This window comes from Mustela nigripes, chromosome 1 (assembly GCF_022355385.1).
Source record: "Mustela nigripes isolate SB6536 chromosome 1, MUSNIG.SB6536, whole genome shotgun sequence".
In the NCBI taxonomy this organism is placed as follows: domain Eukaryota; kingdom Metazoa; phylum Chordata; class Mammalia; order Carnivora; family Mustelidae; genus Mustela; species Mustela nigripes.
The window spans coordinates 204,408,702-204,432,799 of NC_081557.1; the positions used below are offsets into that span (position 1 = coordinate 204,408,702).

Consider the following 24,098-nt stretch of genomic DNA (forward strand, 5'->3'; position numbering starts at 1 on the left):
GGTAAAGTAATTTCCAAAGATACAGTGATTGTTGAGGAGGCAGGGGGAGAGCTAACCCCGGAGGGTCTCCGTGGGTCCCCCACAGGAGGGGAGGGGACCTCCAGGACAGCAGGGAGAAACTGCCTGGCTGTCACACCTGTTGGGAGGACTAGGGGCTGATCGTGCTCCGCAGGGGACACCATACTTCCCATCTGCTCTCCTCCCTTAAAAATAAAAGGATTCCGGTGGATTACGGTCTAGATGTGTATCAAGGTCTTCCGAGGGTGTGGGATCCCTGGTGCTGGGCGGCCAGGGCAGGGGCGCGGCGGAAGTGCCCGCTCAGCTTCTGTGGGACCCGGGGCCGGGAGACGGGAGGGGGACACGGGGGCGCAGGAACGGACCGGGTCTACGGGGGACCCGGGTGTGAGGTGGTGTCGAGAGGGACTCGAGGCGGGAGCGCAGGACGGCCCGAAGGGACGGAAGGGGACCCAGGCACCGGTGTGAAGGGACCGGGGCCGGGAGAAAGGAGAGGACCCGAGCCGGGGATCTGGAAAGATTCCACCGCGGGGACTACCCACCACCTCAGCTCCGGCAGCGGAAGTCCCGTCCAGGGAATGGAAGTGGGGGCCGGGCCCCGCCCCCCGCCCCTCCTCGCCCCTCCCCTCCCCTCCCCTCCAGGTCCGCCTCTCTGGCCCCGCCCCTGGCTGAGGCCTCGCCCCTTATTCTCTCCGTTCTCTTCCCCTGGAAGCCCAGCTGTGCTCCCACTTTCTCGCCCCTGTAGGCGGCGCCTCCGTAGGCCCGCCCCACCCCCGGCGGCTCCGCCCGGCCACTGGGGCTCCGCCCCACAAACCGAGGACTCCCGCTCTATTCCCGAGACCCGCCCACGCTTCTAGAGACCACGCCTTCTCTCCACCCCGCAGGTCCCGCCCTCAGGAGGCCCCTCCCTGTCTGCCCCGCCCCCGAGCCCCGCCCCCCGGGCGGGCGGTGGCGGCTGAGCGACCGTTGCGCGCGGGCGGAGCGGATCGCGCCCGCGGAGCGAGCGGCCGGTAGGTTGCGGGCCGGGCGCAGGGCCGCCCCGCCTCCGTTTCTTTCTTCTCTGGGCGCGCGCTCGCGCCCTTCGCGGCCCGGCCGCCAGCCCCGCCCCCGCCCAGCGCGGCGGAGGGGGCCCGGGGGCGTCCGGCCGGCGTCCGGCTTGTTTGGGCCCCTCAACCCCGCGCCCCCGGGCGGCCGGGCCGCCGGCCGCTCTCCTTTTGTTCCCGGGCCTCCGCCGGGACTCGTCGTGGGCTCGGCGCGCGCGGACCCCGCCCGGAGCCTGGGTTGTGGGGTCGCCGAGGGGCCCGTCGCTCCTTGGCTGGACCCGAGGGCCCGGGCCGGGGGGCGCGGGGCGGCGGCAGACGGGCCGGGGGTTCGGGCCTCTGTCCCCGCCGCTTTCGCCCCGTCCTGGGCTGGAGCCGGGGCGCCGCGGGGCCCGAGTCCGCGCGGGGTCTCGAGTTTCCTGGCCGTCCCGGCCGGCGGCCGCATTGTTTGGGCAGAGCTGCCTCCGGAGATCCCGACTCCGGCGGTTAACTGAAGCAGCGTCGGGGCCGCCGCCCTGCGGGTTCCCCTGGCCCGGCTGTGCTGCCAGCTTGGGGGTCCTGGCGTAGACAGAGCGGCTCAGAGCTGTGGGGCGTAGAGAGAGCCCCAGAGTTGTGGGGTGTAGACAGAGCGGCTGGGATCTGTGGGGCCTAATAAGACAGAGCCCCAGAGTTGTGAGGTGTATCCAGAGCGGCTCCGAGCTGTGGGGCGTGGGTAGAGCGACTCCCAAGTTGTGGGGTGTGGACAGAGCCGCAGAGTTGGGGGTAGAGAGAGCCACCCAGAGTTGCGGAGTATAGACAGAGCGACCCAGAGTTGTAGGGTGTAGGCAGCAGCGCCAGAGTTGTGGAGTGTAGACAGAGTGGCCCAGAATTGTGGTGTATAGACAGCAGCGCCAGAGTTGTGAGTAGACAGAGTGGCCCAGAGTCATGGAGTGTAGGCAGAGCCCCAGAATTGTAGGGTATAGACAGAGTGGACCAGAATTGTAGAGTGTAGACAGCTGTGCTGGAGTTGTGGAGTGTAGACAGAGCCCCAGAATTGTGGGGTATAGACAGAGTGGCCCAGAATTGTGGGGTGTAAGTAGCGAGCAGCCCTGGAGTCATGGGGTATAGACTGAGGTCCCCCGTGTGCCCTGCCTGGCCATGCTCCGGGATAAGCCCTTGGGCAGGTGGCTACCTGCTCTGTTGCTCATGGTGGATGGGCGTAGGAATGGTGCCCACCCATGGGCCCCTCAGGATTCTCAGGGGTGTGTCTGAGGCCCTGGGAGCAGGCAGTGTCGGTGATTCTGTAGTCGCAATGGGGCCAGTGTGAGGCTGGGGGTCCTGTAGGAGTGTGTGCTCCAGAGAGGAGGGGCGCGGTGGGGGGGGTAACACCCCCCACCCCAGGCTGGGGTGAGGCACGGGGAGTGGTCCTGGAGTCTGGAACATGCTGTGAGTGGAAGGCGAGGAGTAAGAGAATGTGGTCACAGTTTCACTTTAGAGACATAATTGTCACCGTGTGCAGTTTCATGAAAATGCCACCTCACCCAGTGGGTTTGAGGACCAGAGACGGTGGCACAAGGGCCTGGCTCAGGACCCGGGCTGGAGGGACACGTCTCAGGCAGGCTGCCTATTGCCTGGGCGCCCATAGCAAGAGCACTAGCTGACTGGTGATGAGGTCTGGGACCACTGGGATGGATGGGGCAGAGGAGGCCACGGTGACTGGAGGGAAGCCCATGGACTTGGGCTGGACGTGGGGAGTGACCGTAGTGGCAGTGTTATGGGGTGGGTCGCGGTGAGAAGGGAGGCACCGAGCTGGCCTGCGTGGCAGAGAGGAAGGCGGCTGTGGGCTGGTGGCCCTGGGGTCAAGGGCAGGCCTCCTTCTCCCCTCTTGCCAGAATAAGGGTGGGGGCCAGTGGCCAGGCAAAGGAGGAATGGAGGAGCTGTGGGAGAGGCTACGGGACACAAGGGACAGAAGTGCTGCCTGCTTCCCCAGGAGGTTCTGACGAAGGTGGCCTTGAGCTGGCTTTCTGGTGACCATCTTCAGTCGTCTGTCTGTGCCCGAAGCAGGCCAAGCTGAACAGTCAGGATGCAGGAAAAGCAGTGCCGGTGGACGGGGGTGGTTCACACTCTGGGGGCGGGTGGGTGCAGAAGGGAGTGGAGTGTAGACAGACCTGTCTTGTACGTGTCACAGCTCATGGTTTTCTTGCCTTGGGTGGGATGCCCAGAAATGTTTTACTTTCTAATTGGCACTTGAGTTTCCCATGGCTGCTGTGACAAGCGACCACACAGTTAGCGATGGAAGCTGCTGGAGGGCAGAAGTCCAACAGGGGTGTCCCGGGGCTGAGACCGTTCAGCTTCCTGGAGGCTGTCCTCTGTCCTTGCTCCCCTGCCCCCGTCTCCCAGCTCCCTCCCTCTGCCTCCTTCCCGAGAGGACCCCCATGATGGCGCTCAGACCTGGGGTCCTCTCTCATCACAGGACCCGGAATGTAATCACAACTCCAAGTCCCTGGGTCCTCTCAGGTGACATTCACGGTCTGGGGAGCTAGGACCCGAGTCCTAAGGGACCATTCTAGCCTCCCACCATGCTCCTGACTTCAGTTCTGGGAGGACTGGGTCTTCCCTCTCCTTGCTGAGGAGCGGCCATCTCCCGTACCTTTCTCGGTGGCCTGGGGAAGAAGATAAGCCCTGCTCAGGGTTCAAGGCTGCTAGAGGACTTGCTTTTACCTTTTGGGAGGCGATGGTCCCCTACTCCCTTCCCCATCTGATAAAAACTAGTTTCTCTTGAGAAGTGCACCCTATACGCACGCACACGTGATTTTATCGTAGACACGAGTTTTCCCATGATCGTCCCCATGTCCCCACATCCAGCCCAAGTTCTCAGGTTCGCCAGGTTGATTCGGACTTGTGCTCCAGGCAGAGCTCTTGAGTCTAAACCTTCCCAAAGAAGACGTGTAGTTTGTCCTTTCTGCTCTCGTTCCATCTCCCGCCCAGTGGCTTTGCTGTCCCCAACCATGCAGTTGTGGTGATCCCCAAGGTAAATCCTTTCCCATCTTTTTTCTTGTCATTTATAGGTGGACACGCCCACACAGCACATTCCCCCCAGTCCAACACACGGACACCCAACACTGCTGCTATCCTGCCCAGCCCTGTCACCCACCTATGGAAGGACTCTTGCCTTACACCCAGCACGCGTCCCTCCACACCCCTATTATGGCCATGCTTCTTGTTCTTCTCCCGGAGTCCTGCGTCCTGCCCCAGTCTGTTCCTGTCCTGGGGGGCCCATGGCTGGCTACTGCACAAGGTTCCCTGGACTGCTCTCCCTCTGTATTGGTCCCTGCACTCTGGACCCCTCTCTCCTCTGCCTGTGCTCGATGCTTGTTTTGGTGAAGGACAGTCTCTGGATGACTATCATGTAGATACTGCTTTTTTAAAAAAGATGTTATTTATTGAAGGGGGCAGGGCAGAGGCAGAGAGAATCACAAGTAGGCTCCCAGCAGAGCACGGAGTCTGACACAGGGCTCAAGCCCGTGACCCTGTAGACTGTAGCTTGAGCCAAAACCAAGAGTCAGATACTTCACTGACTGAGCCACCCAGGCACCCCAGTGTAGATATTCCTTTTGTCTTTATTTTGAAAATATCTTTGCTCCTCAGTTACTTTTAGTTTAGCTGGATATAGACTATTGAAATACTGAAAAGTATTTCCTCAGGATCTTGAAACTGTTGCTTCACTGCCTTTGGTTTCTAGCACAGGTGCCATTCGGAGTTCAGTTCTCTGTCTGTGGTGTGGCCCCAGGGAGCTTGTAGGCATGTCCCTCGTGCCCCTGTGCTCTGAAGTAGCCTGTGACAGTGCTTGCTGTCGTCGCTGTGTCGGGGACATGCTGGGACCCTGTTACTCCTGAGAGAATTCCTTTCTGTCTTGTGTTCTCTTTCTGGAACTCCCTTTATTTGGAGTTTGGATCTCCTGGCTGAACTACTGATCCCTGAGTCTTGTTGGTCTCAGACAGATGTTTGCTGGACTCTTGGGAGATGCCTGTGCATGTCTTCCAGCTCTTCCTTTAGTTGTTTCATTTCTGTTATCCTTTTAGGTTTTCAGGCATTCTTTTTTGATTTTCCTTTTTGAAAAAGATTTATTTATTTGAGAGAGCGTGTGTGGGAAGAGGAGGCAGAGGGAGAGGGAGAGAGAGTCTTAAGCAGACTCTGCGCTGAGCAGGGAGCCTGACGTGGGGCTTGATCGCATGGCACTGAGATCACTCATTACCTGAGCCCGAACCAAGACTTGGACGCTTAACTGACTGCATCACCCAGGTGCCCCCCAATTCCCTTTTCTTTCTTAAAAAATATAATCTTGTTCTTCATTTAGAGATGCAAGATCTTATTTTTTAAAAGATAACAAACAACTTTGAATTGTTATTCTGTTTTCTTATTTTTCTCCCTGTATTTTTCACGAGACTATATCCTCCATGAGACCAGGTTTTCTTCCCTCAATATTATACATGGCTAATTTCAAACACCTGAAATTATGCCTGGCACCTAGAAGAAACACCATATAGCATTCACATCTTCCGTATTATTTCTGTTGTTTGGGTGGTAGGGATTTGGGTTGTTCTAACAGTTCCTGAGAAAGGTTTTCTCAAATCTCCAACAGCTTGGATTTGTCTCTTTCTACCTTTACTTCTTTCTGGTTTGATTCACGTGTTCGAATCTCTGTTATTAAGTTCGCACATTGGTGATGGTGATGCTGCTGATGAATAGGGCTTTGGTCTTGATGTCTGATGTTTGTTTTTTTAAAGAAGAGGGTTGGTGCCAATGGGGAGAGAGAATCTCAAGCAGTCTCCATGCTCAGCATGAGCCCATTCTCAGCACACTGACATTGTGACCTGAGCTGAAATCAAGAGTCAGATGCTTAACCGACTGAGCCCCCAGGTGCCTTTGAAGTCCCATACTGAGAGCGCTTACAGCTCTCTCCCATTTACAGTTTCCCTGGCCTGGCTCTTCGGTCCTTTACGCTCAGCCTGTGTGTGTTCTTACGATGTTCAGAGTCAGCGTCTTATAAAGCATATGCTTGAGTCCTGCCCATTGATCCAGTCTGAGAGGTTCTGCTTGTGATGTGAATGTTTTGTTCATTTACAGTTTTTAGTTTTTAACTAGCCTTCACGTTGAAGACTTTATAATTAACTAATAACAAACACACATTTTTCCAAAGCAGTTTGGAGGTGGGCCATAAATAATATTTGGAATACTTTTATTTTTTTTAAGATTTTAAATTTATCTGTTTGAGAGAGAGAGGGAGCGAGAGAACAGCAGCAGGGAGGAACAGAGAGAGAGGGAGACGCAGACTCCATGGAGCAGGGAGCCTGAGGTGGGGCTCAATCTCAGGACCCCAGGATTTTGACCCGAGCCAAAGGCAGACGTGTCACCGGCTGAGCCCCCCAGATGTCCCTACAGAGCACAGCTTCATCAGGCTCCTACCCTTAGGCAGGCTATGCACTCCGTGACTCCTCTTAAGTGTAGTCCAGAGGAGCTGAACCCAGGAAATGTTTTCCCCAGGAAGTACTGGGGCAGGGTGAGGTGCCCAGACCACCCTGCTCACCAGAGCCCCGGGCCCCTAGCTGCCTGGAGTCCAGCCAGAAGCCAGGTCTGTGGGGTTAAGCATTTATGGGGCGGTTGGGTCCCTGGAGGAGATGGGGTCCCTGCCCCCCCCCCCTTGTTAGTTTCCTGTGGCTCTTATCACAAAGCACCACAGACAGGGGGCGCTTAAAGTAGCAGGAATTTATTCTCTTGCGGTTCTGAAGGCCAGGAGGCCAAGTCCTAGTGTGAGCAGGGCTGGGCTCCCTCCGAGACTCTTGGGAAGGGTCTGTCCTACCTCTTCCAGCTTCTGAGGCTACTGGCAGCTGGGATGTGGCCGTCCCGCCCCGTCCCTGCCTCCAGGTTCTGGGGACCCATCCCCTACTTGTGCTGGATCTTCCCTCTGCCTTCCTCTCCTAGGGATGCTTGGGGTGGCATCTGGGGCCCACTCAGACATCAGGATCATCTTGTGTCACAGAAGCCTTCCTTTAAGCCTATCTGCAAAGACCTGTTTCCAAAGGAGTTCCCATTGGGTTCTACAGATTAGGGCCTCATGTCCTTGGGGCAACCGTGTAGCCCACGACACACGCCCTGCCTGGACCCAGGAGGTGAGGAGCCATGTGGGGTCACCGGGACTTAGGGCCTCCTGCCCACGTGACTGCCTCTGGCCCTCGCCCCTCCCGTGGCTTCCATGCGGGGGCTGCCCTCGGCCTCCCCAGGGGCAGGACTGACGTGGCTTGTCCCTCTCACATTCCCCGCCGAAGTGGGCTGGTGACTTGGTGTGTCTGCAGACTCCCTTATCTCCCTGGGAGTAACGGAGAAGGACGCAGAGAGCAGAAAGATTTCCTGCAGCCCTAATGGAAGAAGCAGACAAGGACAGTACAACGTTCTCTGCCTGCTCCCCTTGAACCCTGTAGGGAATGACCAGATTTGTCCGTGGGTGGAAGAATGCCCCATGCGAGGCCTGCAATAAGGTCCTTTGTTCTGTTTTTCTAGGTGTCCGGGAGTTGGGGGGAGGCAGGGAGGCGTGGGGGGTCAGGCAGGGCTTGGCCTGTCCCCTCTTGTCCTGGGGCTGTCCCTGTCCACATCGCCGAGGGAGGCTGGGGGGACATTGGGGGCAGTGAGGGTAATGGGATCCAGCCAGGCCCTAGTGAGGAGGAGCTGAGGGATACTGAGTCAGGGGCCATGGGCACTGCGGCTTTCTCTGTCCCTTCAGTTAGATTTATCAGACATAAGGTACTGCACAGTGTTCGGGACATGCCTAGACTCACACTTACCCGTCTTTGATCTGAAATTCAAAATGTAACCAGGTGTCCTGTTTATTTGCTACACCCACCAGCTCGTTGAACTGCCACAGAAATACCAAGCAGAGCTAAGAAGGGAAATTCAAATAATGGGGGGCGGGGGGGGGGAATGGAGACGGCTTTGCCTCCAGTATACCAAGACTCTTGTGCTAGAATTTGTTTCTGGAATCAGAAAGAGCAGTGCAGTTCCATCAGCTGCAGAGGAAGCCGCAAGCTGGGGGCTGGAGGGGGTCGATCCTGGCTGTGGGGGCTGGGTGGCAGTGAGCTGCGGCTTCAGGCCCTTGTCTGAGCTCCTTGTGGAAGGTGTGGTGCCGAGCCTGAGCTGACAGCAGACGGCAGACATGGCCAGAGTGTGGGGTCCCCTGGTCTGCAGGGTGGTCAGGGGGATTGGTGGGGATTGGAAGAGTTCGTGGGCTTCAAGCTGAGCCGAGAAGCTGTGAAGGGATAGGGAGAGGGCACATTGGGGATAGAGTGATTTCTCGAAAGGGGTCAAGGCTGTGTGCCCTCCCGTGTGTCCCCCTGTCCTTCTGTGGGCGGTGGCGTTGGTTTGATGAGCTGTGCTTTCCCCCGGGAGCCATCGCCAGTCACTGTTCATCTGTTTCTCGGGAGCTGCTGTTGAAGCCACTCCACAGCCTTCAAGGGAATGAGCGACCACACAGATGATGCAGGAGCCGTGGGAAGTCATGGGGTGGTGAGGCCAGGCCTGCCTCGGGGTGGGGGGGATGCGGAGGTTGGGGCTGGCCTCGGCAGTCAGGTATCCTTGTTCAGCCCAGCCCTGTGGAGAGTAACACAGAATTATAGAAGGGAGCCCGTGGGTCAGGCCGGTGCCGGGGCCCTGCGTGTGCATGGGGAATTCAGGTTGTAGGTGTGGTTGCTGGGTCACAGCAGGCATGTCTTTGTGTCTCCCGAGGCTGCAGGTGCTTTGTCCCAGCCTCTGTGTGTGGTGTGAGCCCCGCTGATATTCGAGAATGAGATTTCTTAATCATCGGAGGTCTTGGGATTTTTATGTATTTCTTTGAGATGAGAGAGCAAACATTTGCTTCTCTTAATTGGTTAGCCTACACATTTGGTTCCATGTCAACTTCACATCCCAGATGATTCGAATCACTCAGAAAGATGCGTGAATATTTTTTGAACCTGTGAAACGGGCCTTTGTAATTTAAATGATAGTCTTTGTGCTAGTTCTTGTCCTTCCTGTGCTAGGGAAGGGGCAAACGCTGGGGGAGAGGGGTGTCGGAGCTGGGCCTCAGTCTGTAGGGGGACTCCAGGAGCAGGAGGAATGGACCCATGCTGCTGGGTGCTGTCCTGTTCCCACAGGCCCTTGTGTCTGGAGGGCCTTGGGCACTCGCTTGGCCACTTGCTGGCGCCACAGGTTTCCCTCTGCTGCTGAGCTGTGACTGGGGCTGGGGAGGCGGGGAAACCAAGGGGAGGCCAGGAAGAGACCGAGGGGCTGTGGGCCCAGGGCTATGAAAATGCACAGGTGTCCTGTTCTGAAGGAGGAAGCTGGGTAAGTGTAGGGCTCGTGTTTCAAGCTTTCTTTGTGCTAAGGATGACATGAGCAGGACTATTTCTTCAACGGCGTAGTAGAATTTTCAGAATTTCATTTCCTTTTCACATTAGACTGGGGGTAGTTATTGTACATACGTTTTTCTGATGGGTTTGCCAGTCTTGAGTCTCTTCTCTCTTTTACTTCTTTCTTTCTCCTCTTTGCTCATTGCTTCTCATTGCTGTCGTTACTGGTTCCAGGAGCCACTTTACTATTGGAGTGCATACTTGGCTCCCCTGCTAATCACAGCTGCTCAGCGAGGGGCTGGCTCTTCCTGGCTCAGCCTGGAGCCCGGAGCCTAGAGCCCAGCCAGCAGGGCAGACAGGGATGCACACTGTTAGTTCTGAGCCCGATGTGAGCCCCTCGTGGCTTGATCTCTTGGTTTTTTTGGACTCAGAAGTGTTAAACCTCAAGAACTGGCATTAAAAAAAGCCCGACGCAGCCCGACGCAAAACCTCTGTGTAATCACAAAATGCTGGGACATTGTATATATTGTGCTCTTCTGTTCAGCCTTGTAAATTATTCCGACAACCATGCATGCAAATGATTTCATTGGCTACTGACCTGCTTCCTCAGCTTAGATTAGTGGCGAATTTGGGAGATGAAGCTACCTGGGGATTGAGCTAGACTCTTCAAGAACCAGGTAAATAATTTTGGTAGGAGGAGAACCTCACGGGAGGTCAGCTCCTCTCGTGCTGATGAGCCCAGACTGGGATCAGTCGGCTGAGTCTGCATTCAGTCATGACCGTGACCATGGGCAGCGTGCCTGGGCCTCGTGTTCTCCATTGGGTAGTGAGATGGTCATGGTTAGCTGTGAGGTCACAGTGCTTACATAGTCACCCAGTGCGGTCACTGTCCTTGGCTGGTTTGCTCCGTTCCGTAGTCTGTTTATCTCAGGTGTGTGCAGACGGATTTCCTGAATTGCCTCATCACAGATTAGTTGAGGGGAACCTGTGAGAAAGCTAATCTCGCATTGCTGCCTAGAAATAAATTTAGCGCCGTTTTGTCTGTGTTTATAGCAGCCAGGCTAAGGAGGGTAGGTCTGCTTCCAGGCTCGCTTACATGCTGGCCGTAGTCTCCGAAGACCTCACGTGGCTGCTGGCAGGCCTCCTGACCTTGCTGTTGGCCAGAGACATTGTTGCCATTAGGCTGCTGGCCGCTGACTTCGCTCGCAGTGAGGGAGGGAGATGGCGAGGACAAAAGCTGGACTCTCTAGTCATCTTGGAAGTGGCTTCTCATTGCTTCTACCCTGGTTATTAGAAGTGAGGCACTAGGTCCAGCCTGGGCCCCGCGGGTAGGGGGCTGCCAAGGGTGGGACACTAGGAGCGCATCACTGAGTAACAGTGTAAGTATAAATACGGGTCAGTCTGCTCTAGCACTGTCCAGCCCCTGGCCCCAGTGCATCGTGGCCCTCCCAGTGCACAACACTCCCCCAGAGAGCCTCCCCCCACCGCGTCAGCTCGGTGCAGAAGTCCCATGGTGTCAGTCAGCGCTGGGCATGCATGAGCCTCCCACACGTGGTTCCTTGATGCAGCCCGTGGAGTGCACTTCCTCGCATCCTGGACTCTAGAGGCCGGCTCCCAGACCCTCCCCCACACCAGGGCGCACTGTCGGCACAGACTGAGGCTAGCCACCGTGGCCACTCCTGCTCAGGACAAGGGGAGGGGGCGCATAGGGCTTGGCGGGTGTTGAAAATGCCTTAGTCAGGTGCCAGGGTCTGGGGACAGCAGCTCTCACACTGACTTCTGGGTTCCTGAGCCCCGTCCTGAGTCACCATCCCTTGTCCTGGGAGACAGCTCATACTTTTTTTTTTTTTTTTTAAAGATTTTATTTATTTATTTGACAGAGAGAGATCACAAGCAGGCAGAGAGGCAGGCAGCGAGAGAGGAGGAAGCAGGCTCCCTGCTGAGCAGAGAGTCCAATGCGGGGCTCGATCCCAGGACCCTGAGATCATGACCTGAGCCAAAGGCAGCAGCTTAACCCACTGTGCCACCCAGGCGCCCCGACAGCTCATACTTTTATGGGATGTGGGTCTTCACCTGCTTCCTGCCAGTTGATAGTTTGGGATCTAGTGTCCACTTTCCATTATGTGCCTCTTCTGACGCTTTAGTCCCAGCTACCGACCCCCCGGCTAATAGAATTTTCTGGACCATCTGTGGGCCTTCTTTGAATCGCACTGGTGTTCACTCCCTTGGACGACGTTGAGATGAGCCCTCCTCCGTCTTGGGCCCCTGAAGGGTCAAGGGTGGTGGCCGTAAGCAGCCTTCTGGAGGCCCTGTTGCTCAAGGTGAGGGTCTGTGAGGTTCACCCTTCATCTCTCAGAAGCCCTGTCTGTCACCCCAGTCCCATCCCTCACCCGGCAGCTTTCCCTGACCTCACATGCACTGTCACTTGGCCCGCACCGAGGTAGAAGGCAAGGCAAGAAGGTAGCATTTGGGGATATCAGGGCCTACGCGGACAGTGGGGATGGCGTGGAGAGGGGCAGGGGGAGGTGCTGGTGAGTGCCCCCAAGGAGAGGTGCCCAGACGTGCCAGAGGGGTGCAGCAGGGGCAGGGGATGTGACCCCGAATGGAGTCCTCATTTCGATATCCGTGCCCTTCTCCTGCGCTATTTTGCTTCCTGTCATATGGCTGGTTTTCCATCCACGGGCTCTGTCCTGCATTGCAAACATGTGATGCCATGTGCTCACCGTCGGGTGCCCGCTTTGCTGAGAGCTCTCTTTTGGTGGCTATTTCCTTTCTTCAGTGTAAGCAGGTGACCATCTGCTCTGGCACTTGAACCTCAGGACCACCCCTTTGGGTCTGTATCATGCCCCCGGGAGGGGCAGGTGAGCTGAGCAGGGGACAGTGACTGTTCCTGCTGCCTGCTCGCACTCCAGCTGCCCACTGCCCTGCTTCCCTTGGTGTTGGGACTTAACTGGGTGGGAGGCTGGGTCTCTTGCCTGCTGACCTGGGCAGTGAGGCTGACAGCCCTTGCTGGAAGGAGCTGGGTTCAGGGGTTCGGGTAGAGGGGCATTGGGTTCTGGGAACAGGGAATGGTGCTGGGTCCTAGCTTCCCCTTAGGGAACCAAGACATGTGCCAGAGTGGGTTTCTCTCAGCTTTCTTTCTTCCTTTCTTCCTTTCCTTTCCTTTTGTTTTTAGTAGGCTCCACGTCCAGTGTGGAACCCAGTGCAGGGCTTGAACTCGTGATCCTGAGATCATGACCCGAGTTGAGATCAAGACTCAGATGCTTCACCGTCTGGGCCGCCCCAGCGCCCCCTGTGTGAAACCTGCTCTTTGCTTCCTTTCATCCCTTTACTCTTTTCTGAGCTGGTGTTGCTTATACTCTTGCTGATTGATGGGGGAGTGAACGGGGAGGGGGTGGGGGGCGATGGCTTCTGCTCACCCCTGGCCCACCATGAGACTTGCTCTGTGGCCATGAGGACGCACTGCGCCCTCGCCAGCCCATTACACTTACGGCACGGTCTCCTGCACAGGAACCAGCGGGGTAGGGGGCAGACGCCATGGCGGCAGAGGACACACCATAGGGCACTGGGTCCCAAGGTTGCGTCCCCGCCGGGCCAGCAGTGGGGAGGGATGGATGTGGGTCTGCAGAGGGAAGTCCACCATTGTTTGTGTATGACAAAGAATTACATGTAAAATGCGTCCCACACTTCAGTTAACTTTTATTTTTTTTTCTAATTACAAAAGTCATGTTTGTTCTTTTTCGAAATTTTAGATGCTATGAACAAAACATTAAATTCCAACACTTAGAGAAAGGGAAGACTGTGTCAGCCACATTTAATGGTTCAGCAGGTGCTTACTGAACACCTTCTTTTGCTCCAGGGGGCCAGAAGACGTGAGCATGGAGACCACCCACATAGCCACACCTCTCTCGTGTGTCAGGGAGGGGAGTGAGCAGAGGGACCTGGGCCTGTGATGGGCCCTGGGGATGGTGGGTGGTCTGAGAATGGGCGTTCCCTAGGGGAGGGTGCTATGAGCTTGGTGCTGGTGACAAGGGGTGAGAGCCAGCACATTCTTGCCCCACGAGGGGTCCAGTGTGGCCCCCTGGGTCCTGTGGCTCCTCAGGTGGGTGGGAGGAGTGCCGGCAAGGATGGAAGCGAAAGCCTGGGCGGGCCCCCCTTCTCATGTGTGATTTCTCTGGACAAAACCTCAGCCAGGGGCGGAGTCTGGGTCTTAACCATACCCACGATCAAGGTCATCATGTGACCAAGGTCACAGGAATGGCTTGGCTGGTCCTCTAATGTCTGGTTCCACAGTCCAAGAGCCCTGACTGAAATAGTCTGCTGCACTCTGTTTTCGCTGCTACTGGGCGGCCAGAAGGCAGGCTCCTCTAGGAGAGGCTCGTCCATGGGACAGGATTCTCAGGATGGGTTCCTCCAGGATGAGATCCCCCAGCACAGGCTCCCCTGGGTGGGCCCTGTTGTCTCTGTTGTTCCCTCTTCCTAGAACAGCGCCTGCGCGGAGGAAATGCTCCTGGGTATTTAATGCACGCGGACAGACCTCAGCTCACTCTCTTGTGTTAGCAGAGGTGTTACAGTGCAGCTGGTATTTGGGGGAAGAGTGCAGGTGCCGCAGGTGCTGCCTGTCCAGCTGTCTTTTTAAAAGAATTTCCTTCTCTGGTCTCAAAGCCCAATAAGCCTTTCTCGGACAGCATGGGACATTTTCCTTTTCTGGTCTGTTTGGGGCTTCAGCCCGCCCCTGCAGGATGTCTGGGGGGTTGTTTATACATTGCTGGTGTTGACCGGATTCTCTGTGCTCAGGACAGCGCCACAGATCCCAGAGGGCTGTTCTGGGAGCATCGGCCACCGTACACCTGTCTGGCCGGCTGGTTCGGGTGAGTGCGGTCTGTGCTCAGCCCCACACCAGCCTAGAGCTTGCATCGTGGGTGAATAAAAAGAAACACAATCCGGGGAGTCAAACAAATGGTACACGTGGGGGACGGTTCCCATGTCTGGGGTATCTAGTTCATTCCGACGGTAGTCACTATGCGACAGACTCAGAGGTAGAGCGACTGCCTCCCTTCTGTGCCGCCCTTGTTCTCCAGTGACCTTGATGCTGATGGACTGAGGTTGGACACACTGCTTTGTATGGCCGCCGCTGACCTTTTGGAGCTGCAGGAAGCTTGAGGTCTTGGGGATGTGGATTAACGACATCGACATCGCTTCACTCCCCTCAAGTCATGGAGGTGCCAGCCACCCTTTGGGGGAGGGGAGCATGGGCAGGCTGGGGAGCACTGGGGGCATGGCCACTGGTATCCTGCTGGGAGCCCCCCACCCCCAGCTTTACCTGTCTGCTGCCTTCTCACTACTCTCATGCTTGTGCCCCAGCATGTAGGCGGGGAGCTGCAGAGCCTCCCAGGCCCGGCTCTGCTGTTTTCATGGCTTCTCGAGCAGATTCTGTCCCTTTATACCGGACCTGTCTCATCTCTCTAAAACTCTGATGGGACTTTTTTCACTTGCCCTGCTCAGCGTTTGGTGGGCTCTTTGTTTTAAAGGTTCTTGTTTTTCTGTAGCTCGGGGAAAGGGTCTGTTAATTTTTGGACCAACCTACCAACCAGGTTTTATTGAGCAAACATTATCACTAATGAATTCAGTTAATCTATTGCATACATTCCCCAACTCATCTGTCCATCCCTCACCCATCCATCCCTCATCTATCCCCCAGCCATCCATCCATCCATTCCCCATGATCCAATATCCCCCAGCCATCCCTCCATCCACCCCCTATCTATCCCCTAGCCACCCATCCCCCATCCATGCCCCCATCCATCCCCCAGCCATCCTCCTCTATCCCCCATCCATCCACCCATTCATCCCCACCCATCCCCCATCCATTCATCCATCCATCCCCATCTATCCCCCATCTATCCTTCATCCATTCATCCATCTCCCATCCATCCCCATCCATCCATCCAACCCCCATCCATCCATCCATCCATCCATTCATCTATCCATCTATCCATCCATCCATCCATCTCCCATCCATCCCCCATCTATCCTTCATCCATTCATCCATCTCCCATCCACCCATTCATCCATCATCCATCCATCCATCCATCCATCCTCCACCCACCCTATCACTGGAGCTGTTACTGGGGCTGTGGTAACCTGTTGCTCCTGCAGAAGCTTGCAGACCACGCCCTGAGACTCGGCATGGCTGTGGTTTGGGGCTTGTAATGAAACTGCTGTGTTTCTGTCTGTGGGGCCTGAGCAAGTGGCCTATCAGCTGATCACAGGGATGGGGCTGGGGAGTGTTCCCTTCGCTCTGCTGACTGCAGGACCGCTCTGCTCTTTCTTCCAGTTTCTTTCTCTCGGTCCCCCTTTTCCACTTTTTTCTAACATCAAACTAGGCCCAAACTAGACATCCCACCAAATGCTGAAGCCTGGCTTTGGTCTCAGCCACCTCCAGGGTCCTCTGAAGAGAATGTTGTGTTTTCCGTATGATGTACAATTTAAGTCGTATGACCCAAATCTACCCTACAAATTTGGGGAGCCCTTTCTGGCTGCCTTCTGTAGGTGATGTAGTGACAGATGAGCGGAGAAACTCGTCCCTGAATTACCCACGTGTTTTCTTCCCCTCCACTCCCACTTTTCCCCTTGGCAGCTCTGGGTTGACCCTCCTGGTGGCTGAGGGCTTTTGCGCCCGTTTCCATATCCCAGGCCATCTGCTTCAGGGGCCGTCCTGTGTGGTCTGTGGCTTTGTGGACTCTGTTCACGTGACTGGTCCTTGTTTATGACAGCCTTTTCTTGGGGCCACCTCTTTGTGAATGTCTGCACGTCCTGGTTAGGACCTGGGGAGTCTCTCTGGGAGCCCCTGCTTGTGGTGGCTCCTGCCCGTGTGTCTGGGGAGGCCACGGGGCTGTCACTGAGAGAGAGGCAGCTTTGGGGAAGAGTTTGTTTAGACTGTTGAGTTTTAGGTGCCCCTGAACTTCAGGAGAGTATGGGTGGGGGATCACCATGTGGGAGACCCCCGCCTTGAGGAGTCTGATTGCTTGGGGCAGAGGGGAAAGAGCTTGGGGCCCCCATGCTTGGGGCAAGCCCAGGAGGTTTGGTGTGTGGAGTTTGCTGAGAAGTCAGGGAATGAAGGGTGAAAAGTGTCTGTGGATGCGGTTGTGTGGGGCTGTTGGTGGCCCGGTGGGACTGCTCGAGGCCAGTTTGGAGAGAGAGGTGCTTCCAGAAAAAGCTGTGTTTGATGGGCCGAGTGGGGTGGTAGGCAGCCAGGAGGGTGTGGGAAATGGGTTTGTAGCTGCAGAGAGAATTACCCATGAGGGAGGGCTTTGCTGTCTAGAGAGGAAATGGGTTCTCAAGGGAGAAGGAACAGGGGCATAGAGAAGGGGTCCTGGCCCGGGTTGACCGAGCTGGTGGTGCCATTTGGTGGAACAGAGTGTGTGGGGGCCATGACCCCTGGAGGGTCCCCATGGGGTGTGCTGTGCTCCTTGGGTTCCTTGGGAGAAGCTCACAGAGCGGCAGGGGTATGGATGTGTAGCTGGGGAGTCATTGGTGGCCTGCCACTATCCTTGTCCCTGAGCTGTGGGGTCTTTGGTGGAAGGGTCCACTCCCTCAAGGGGAAGCCCTGTGCTTGGCCAAGTCCCATGCACAGTCCCAGCCTGGGCCACCATGAGTGGCAGGTAAATAATGTGAGCAGATGTCAGCTGGAAGTAGCCTACGTAACCCAAGAAACCACAAGCTTGTCCTCTGGCGTTTGGGGACCTGCCATATTGGGGAGGGCAGGTCCCAGGTCGGTTTGGTTTGGGGGAGAGCGGGAAGCATGTCCTGGACGGGGGACAGCTTCTCCGAGGTCGGGTGGTGGGCTGCTAGGATGAATCAGACAGGGTGAGGCTGGGATGCGGGGATGGTCAGCGTGTGTCGTGGTGCGTGTGATCATGTGGGGGCTGTGTTGGGTCTTCCGCAGATGTTCCCAAGGGGAAGCTAGGGGGAGGTGGCCCCCAGCGGGTGGAACTGGTGGAACTAGTGCTGTGGAAGTGCCTGGGTGGGTGGCTGGAGGGAGTGCCCAGACACGATGGACTTGGGGGAGGGGAGAGGGGTGGGGCCTGCTGGTGGCTGGATCCCAGTCCGGGAGGGTTGTATGGCGCTGCCAGGCTCCTATAGCCAGGGCTTAGGCCGTGGGAGGGACTGTGGCGGCTTGCTCCCAGCCCCAAGGCTGTGTCTGCTTCCTCTGAGGACCCCTCCATGTGGACTCGAGAGAGCTGGGTTCCAGTCCACCCATGATGCCCATTAGCTGTGTAGCCCTGACAGGTTATCTCTCAGCATGTTCATTTGCTCATCTGAAAAGTGGGAATAATCATACCCATCTCATAGTGGCGTTGGAACCACCTGGAAGGTTGTGAGAACAGCCCTGGCCGGTGACAAGTGCTGAGCACTGAGCACTGAGTAGCGGTCACTGAGTACCAAGTACTGAGTACTGAATACCAAGCACCTAGTACTGAGCACTTAGTACTGCATACTGAGGATTGAGCACTATGTAAGGCCCTACACTGCCAGTGCTTCTACTGTTGTCTGGCTGTGTTCCTGCTCTTCCTGCTTGTCCCGGGTATGCTGGGTACTCTGCCTGGTAGTTCTCAGGCTCCCCTCCTACGCTGCTCCTGGGCACTGTTGCTGTTCTGCACGGCTTCGGTCTTCAGCCCTGAGAATGCCTGTAACCTCTGGTGGCAGAGTCATGGTGAACTGGGGTGTGGTCGTCACAGATGTGTCCCCTTGTGGGTGGGGATGGAGGCCAAGCCCTGGGCGCTCTCCTCCCAGAGGGAACCCGAGCACAGGGTGCAGTTCGCCTTGTCTTGCTTCTGCCCCCTGGGGCCTGTGGGCTGCTCAGGGCCGTGTCCCTTTCTGGGGGCTTCTGGGTCTGACCCTGATTTGAACCTTAGAGAGGAGTCAGGAGACATCACTGCTGCTGATTTGTGTTTCTAGGTCCTGCTGGTCTGAACGACATGTTGGTAAAGAAATGGCCGTGTCATTTGGTGATGAGAAACTGATCCTGGTAGTGGGCGTAGTGAGGAGGAGACCCTCGCGTCCCCCTGTCTGTGCTGCGAGGAAGTTGTCACCTCTTTCTGACCTCTTCCCTTTCCTGCCCCATGGGGAGGCTGGATCAGAGGATGTCTTTGTCAGCTTAGGTTGCCAGGACACTCCCTGCTGAGCGGCTGGAGGCACGCCGAGGTCCAGGTGCCCACGGGTCCACTGTCCACCTCCTGCTTCCGTGTGGCCCCCTTCTTGTGTCCTCACTGTCCTCAACCGAAGGAGAGCAGGGGCGGAGGGCTGGGAGGGCCTTAGTCTCCTCTTCCCCATCCCGACTGCCCCACCCTCCTGATCTCATCTGAACCTAATCGCTCCCAAAGGCTCTCCAAATACCGGGTCCCACTGGTTGGGGGTGGGGAGTGGCATTTCAACAGCCTACGGATCCGGATCCGGAGACACATGCATTCAGCCCAGAGCAGCTGAGCTCCAGGCAGGGCGTTCCAGATGTTGGCACCTGTCAGACGCACCTGGTGGGGGGGGTGAGGGTAGGGACTTTGTCGGAGCAGGTGGCTCAGACCTACTCACCCAGAGTTTTCGTGGTGGAGGAAAGGCACCTAGGAACTGGCACTAAAGCAGCTCAGATGGGAGAAAGCCTAGGCAGGGGTGGTGGTGGTGTGTGTGTGTGTGTGTGTGTGTGTGTGTGTGTGTGCTGGAAACTGTTCCCTGTGCTTTTTCTGAATTTCACTGCCTGCTCATTTTACTATTAACTGATGCAGTTTAAGGAAAAATTCACTTGTAGGCTGAACTCATAACACGTGGTTATAGGTATTAAGATACTACTTACATGAATTAGAAACAATTTTTTTTTTTTTGTGCAAGCCAAAATGCAGAAGACTGTTACTCTGTGTTATATCATAGGTGTGGGACTCTAGTGTTTGGATGAATTACAAAATAACTCTGCATATAAAATTAGGAAATCCTTTCTTTTATAGAGGTAGCTCCTGTTGGCTGGTGGAGTCAACCAGGCGGTTTTCTGTTACCAGAGCAGTGCTGCAGGGCCAACCTCTGTCTTGGGAGGGGTCGCAGTGATGGCCCCAGTGTGCTGTTTCCTGCACCCATGTGCCCCCTCCTTACCAGTAGGCCGTTCCTCCTGACTTCAGGATTGATTGTATCTAGAAACTGCTTCTCCTTCACTTCGACATTTATGTGGTAACCGGAGACTTCCTGTCACGGTTTTTGTGATGAGTTCTCTTCTTACATTTAGGTACTCTGCATAAGCAATAGAAATACGGGCTCTTTAATAACAAACTATGTATTTCCTTCCTTAGGACATTATTTCAAGAAAAAGGACGGCAGCGCCCAGCCTTTCCTGAACGATGGAACCCTTGGAGTAAAGAATGATGCCCTTGGTCTTGCAAGTTCATAGAGATGTATAGGGCAGGGGACATGGTGGACCGTCCGCTTCATGGGCCGGCGCCCCCTCGATTGAGGAGCGTGGAGGTGGCCAGAGGAAGAGCGGGCTACGGATTTACCCTTTCTGGCCAGGCGCCTTGTGTGCTCAGCTGTGTCATGAGAGGGAGCCCCGCAGATTTTGTGGGTCTCCGTGCTGGTGATCAGATATTCGCTGTCAATGAGATCAATGTGAAGAAAGCGTCCCATGAGGATGTGGTGAAATTGATTGGGAAATGTTCTGGCGTCCTACACATGGTGATTGGTGAAGGCCTCGGCCACCTGGAGTCCTGCTCCAGTGACGAAGAGATCGGGTTTTATGATGGCAAAGGCTGGCTGAAGCCCAAGCTTGATTCCAAAGCCTTGGGTATCAACAGAGCAGAGAGAGTGGTTGAAGAGATGCAGTCTGGTGGCATTTTCAGTATGATTTTTGAAAATCCTAGTCTTCGCACAAGCACTTCAGAGCCCTTGAAACTGAAACAGAGATCCCTTTCTGAGTCAGCCGCTGCGCGCTTTGACCTTGGACGTGAAAGTGTAAGTCACCCAAATTCCAGCCTGCTTTCTAAGGAGGAAGTATCCAAAGTCATTAACGATGATTCCGTTTTCAGCATCGGACCTGAGAACCACGAAGATTTTGCGTTGGATGCCAGTATTTTGAACGTCGCCATGGTCGTCGGCTACTTGGGTTCCATCGAACTTCCTTCCACAAGCTGCAACCTTGAGTCGGACAGCTTGCAGGCCATTCGCGGCTGCCTACGACGTCTGCGGGCCGAGCAGAAGATCCACTCCCTTGTGACCATGCGGGTCCTGCATGACCGAGTGCAGCTCTGTACCGACCAGGCTGCCGTTCTGGCCGAGTACCCGGCAGAGAAGTTGGCCTTCAGCGCCGTGTGCCCGGATGACAGGAGGCTCTTCGGGCTCGTGACCATGCAGAGCGGCGATGACGGGAGCCTGGCACATGAGGACGAAGGTGCCTTGCGGACCTCCTGCCACGTGTTCATGGTGGATCCAGACTTATTCAGCCACAAAATCCATCAAGGCATTGCCCGGCGATTTGGGTTCGAGTGCACGGCTGACCCCGACACCAATGGCTGCCTCGAGTTCCCGGCGTCATCTCTTCCCGTCCTCCAGTTCATCTCCGTGCTTTACAGGGACATGGGCGAGCTGATCGAGGGGGTGCGGGCGCGGGCCTTTGCAGATGGGGACGCAGATGCCCAGCAGAATGCCAGCACCAGCAGCAACAGTGACAGTGGCATCGGGAATTTCCACCAGGAGGAGAGGAGCAGCCGGGTGCTGGTGCTTGACCTGGGGGCCAGCTCAAGCAGGCATAGCCCTGGCAATGGTGGCTGGGAGGGTATGGGCGGCAGGGGCTCCCAGCCCTGGGGTACCCCCTGGAACGGGGCCTTCTGCCATGACACTGAAGTGGGGGGTCCGTTTGAGGTTGCTCCGCCAGCTGACAGGAGCCGGGACTTCAGTAAGCACTTGGGACCCGCTGCTCACGCTGAAGTTCCCCCAGCCTCCTTGCGGAGCTCCGTCCCTCCTTCTAAGAGGGGCGCCGCTGGCCACGGTGGTGGTTTGGGCCAGCGGTGGCTCCCGGTCCACGTCTTGCAGGAGTGGCAGTGTGGACATGCCAGCGACCAGGAGTCGTACACGGACTCCACAGATGGGTGGTCCAGTGTCAACTGCAGCACACTGCCTCCTCCCATGAGCAAGATCCCCGCCGACCGCTACCGGCTGGAAGGCAGCTTGGCACAGCTCCCGCTCGGTGCCCAAAAGAGGGACTGGTCCAGGAAGGCTTTCGGGATGCAGAACATCTTCGGGCCCCATCGTCAAGTTCGAAAGACAAAGGAGGACAAAAAGGTAAGCCTGCTCAGTGTGGTTCAGGAGAAGTGAGCTTGGAGTTGTAGCCCCGTCCATCCGTGATGGGATGACATGTGCTGATTGATACCTGATTGACAGGTGTCCAGGCCTGGCTCCCCTGCTGCCCTTGGGCCTCTGCTGGCCATCACAGGACGTGTTCCACTTATGTGCCGTAGGCTCTGCCCGCCGCCCACACTCTTGCAGGTCCTAGGCAGAACGACGGGGTGGGGCAGGTGATGGCGGAAGGGATGTCACTTCTCACAGCCAGGCCAAGGCCCTCCTCCTGCCCTCCTGCCTCTTGAGCTGCTGTGGGGGCCTAGGAAGGTGCTGTCCCTGTGCTCCCATGGAGCCCATTTCCGCACGCCCTTTTGAGGGCAGAAAATTCCTGAAGCCCAGAGACTATTGACTTTGGTACAGGGAATTTCCCAGGGTGTGGATCCTTGCTCCGTTTCCTTCATCTGGAAAATTCTGCCGTGAGAGAAATGCCAGCCAGTCGCAGCAGTGGGCTGGTGGCTCGTGGTCTCTTGCTCGCCTCAGGTGCGTCTTAGATGGTGGGGGGACCATGCTTGACACGGTGCCCTGAACACCTACATCCCGTCTATGTTCTTTGGGGCCTTTGCCTCCCCACCCCTCCACAACCAGGAACTCAGTTTGGAAGACAAGGGTGGGCGTCAGCCTGCAGGACTTGGCTCACGGGGGTCACGATGGGGATGGGCAGGCTGAGCTGCTGGGTGGCGGGTGCCGTGTGAGTGACCCGGTGAGAGGGGGAGTGGTGCCTGGCTCAGGCTGTTTCCATGGTACTTTTTTCTAGGTGGACTTCCGTGATTTTAAAATACCTTTTCTGTGTGTGTTCGCATTTTGTTCTCACAACGGGGTGGGGGGCAGGAGAGCTGGGGGTGAGTATTTTGTTCACGCCCATTCCCTTCCCGTGTCATGGTAGTTTTCACTGTACGGTGCATTAAAGAACAGTTCGAGATGGGAGGGGCAGCCCCCCCTGGCTTTCCCTCTTGTCATCCGCCATGGGCACATTTTAATGGGTCTAAGGTTATAAACAGTTGTAATCATGTGGGTTTTTGACTCCATTCTTACACTGCACTCTGGCCTCTCGCATGCCCCTTCTCTTAGTCCTTAGCCGAGCCACGGGTGGCCTGGGTTCTCGGGCAGCAGCCCTTGCCCCCGTCCTTCCCGGCCACCCCCACCGGGCCGGGCTGTGGCATGGGCAGCACCGTGCACCTGAGCCTCCCCGCCCCACGTCCCTGTCCCCTGGGGTGGGTGGTGGAGGGAAGGCCTGGAACGCAGCAAGTGTTATCTGAAATGGGAGAAGTCACTGTCTCTTTGAACACAAACGTGTCTCCCTGCCCGTGTGCAGGAGAGGGCGACTGGGTGGTGTGTGCGGCGCAGGTGGGATGGCAGCTGTCTCTGCTGCCAGGTGCCCTGCTGTCTGAGGGCCCCCCCAGGGTTCTGACCTCGGGTACCTCCTCAGTGGGGTGCTGTGGGCCCAGTCCTGTGGCTGAGGCAGCCAGTCCTCCAGAGGACAAAGGTTTGCGCTTTAACAGGATTAAGCAAGGTCCCAATTTGAACCTTGGGTTTCTTCCTTCTGTAATTTGTTTAGAGCAGTTTGAGGTTTACATTAACTCTGAAAAGGCACAGAGACTCCCCACGTACCCACCGCCCCCACACACGACAGCTTCCCCCACTGTCTGCAGCCCCACCAGTGGACCAGTGCTGACACGTCATCATCCCCCCAAGTCCACGGCTCATGTCCAGGTCACGCTCAGTGCTGCGCATACTGTGCATGTGTCATGACGGTTTCACACCTAGTAGCTTCACTGCCCTGAACCCCCTCATGCCCCACCTGCTCCCCCCTCCCAAATCCCAGCCTTGGCGCCGGCCGATCTCCTTGCCGTCCCCACCATGCTGCCTTTTCTAGGACATGCCACGGACAGACTCTCACAGCTCGCAGCCTCTCCCTGCCGGCTCCCTTCCCTCCATCACGTGCATCCCAGCTCTTCCAGGTCTCCTCGGGGCTCAAGAGCCGGCTTCTGTTTAGTGCCGGGTAACACTCTTCCACCTGGAGGGACCACCACGGATTCATCCATCATCTGCTAAGGACATGTTAGTTACTCCGGAGTTCGGGGGATTACAGAGAGAGAGGTGCTGTTAACATCTGTGTGCAGGTTTTTGTGCATCCGTGAGCTCTCGGCTCCTGCGGTAAATGCCAAGCAGCTTCATGGCTGGATCGGATGGTGAGTGCCCAGTTTTGTAAGAAACCAACCAGCCGTCTTCTGCATTCCCGGCACCGTGGATGGGAGCTCCCGTGGCTCGGTGTCTTGGCCAGCACCTGCTGGTGTCGGGGTCCTGGCTAGATTTA

General features: G+C 56.5%; 1 protein-coding gene across 3 annotated transcripts in view; it reads left to right on the forward strand.

The window, feature by feature from the left end:
* The first annotated feature begins 946 nt into the window (after nt 1-946).
* Nucleotides 947-24,098, forward strand: part of RGS12 (regulator of G protein signaling 12) — a 101,298-nt gene continuing 78,146 nt past the window's right edge. For all 3 annotated transcript variants that reach the window (XM_059379982.1, XM_059379990.1, XM_059379998.1), the window contains exons 1-2: nt 947-1,025; nt 19,747-21,727. In XM_059379982.1, the coding sequence (XP_059235965.1) occupies nt 19,847-21,727 (1,881 nt within the window). In that variant the 5' untranslated portion in view covers nt 947-1,025; nt 19,747-19,846. The remainder of the gene's footprint in view (nt 1,026-19,746; nt 21,728-24,098) is intronic.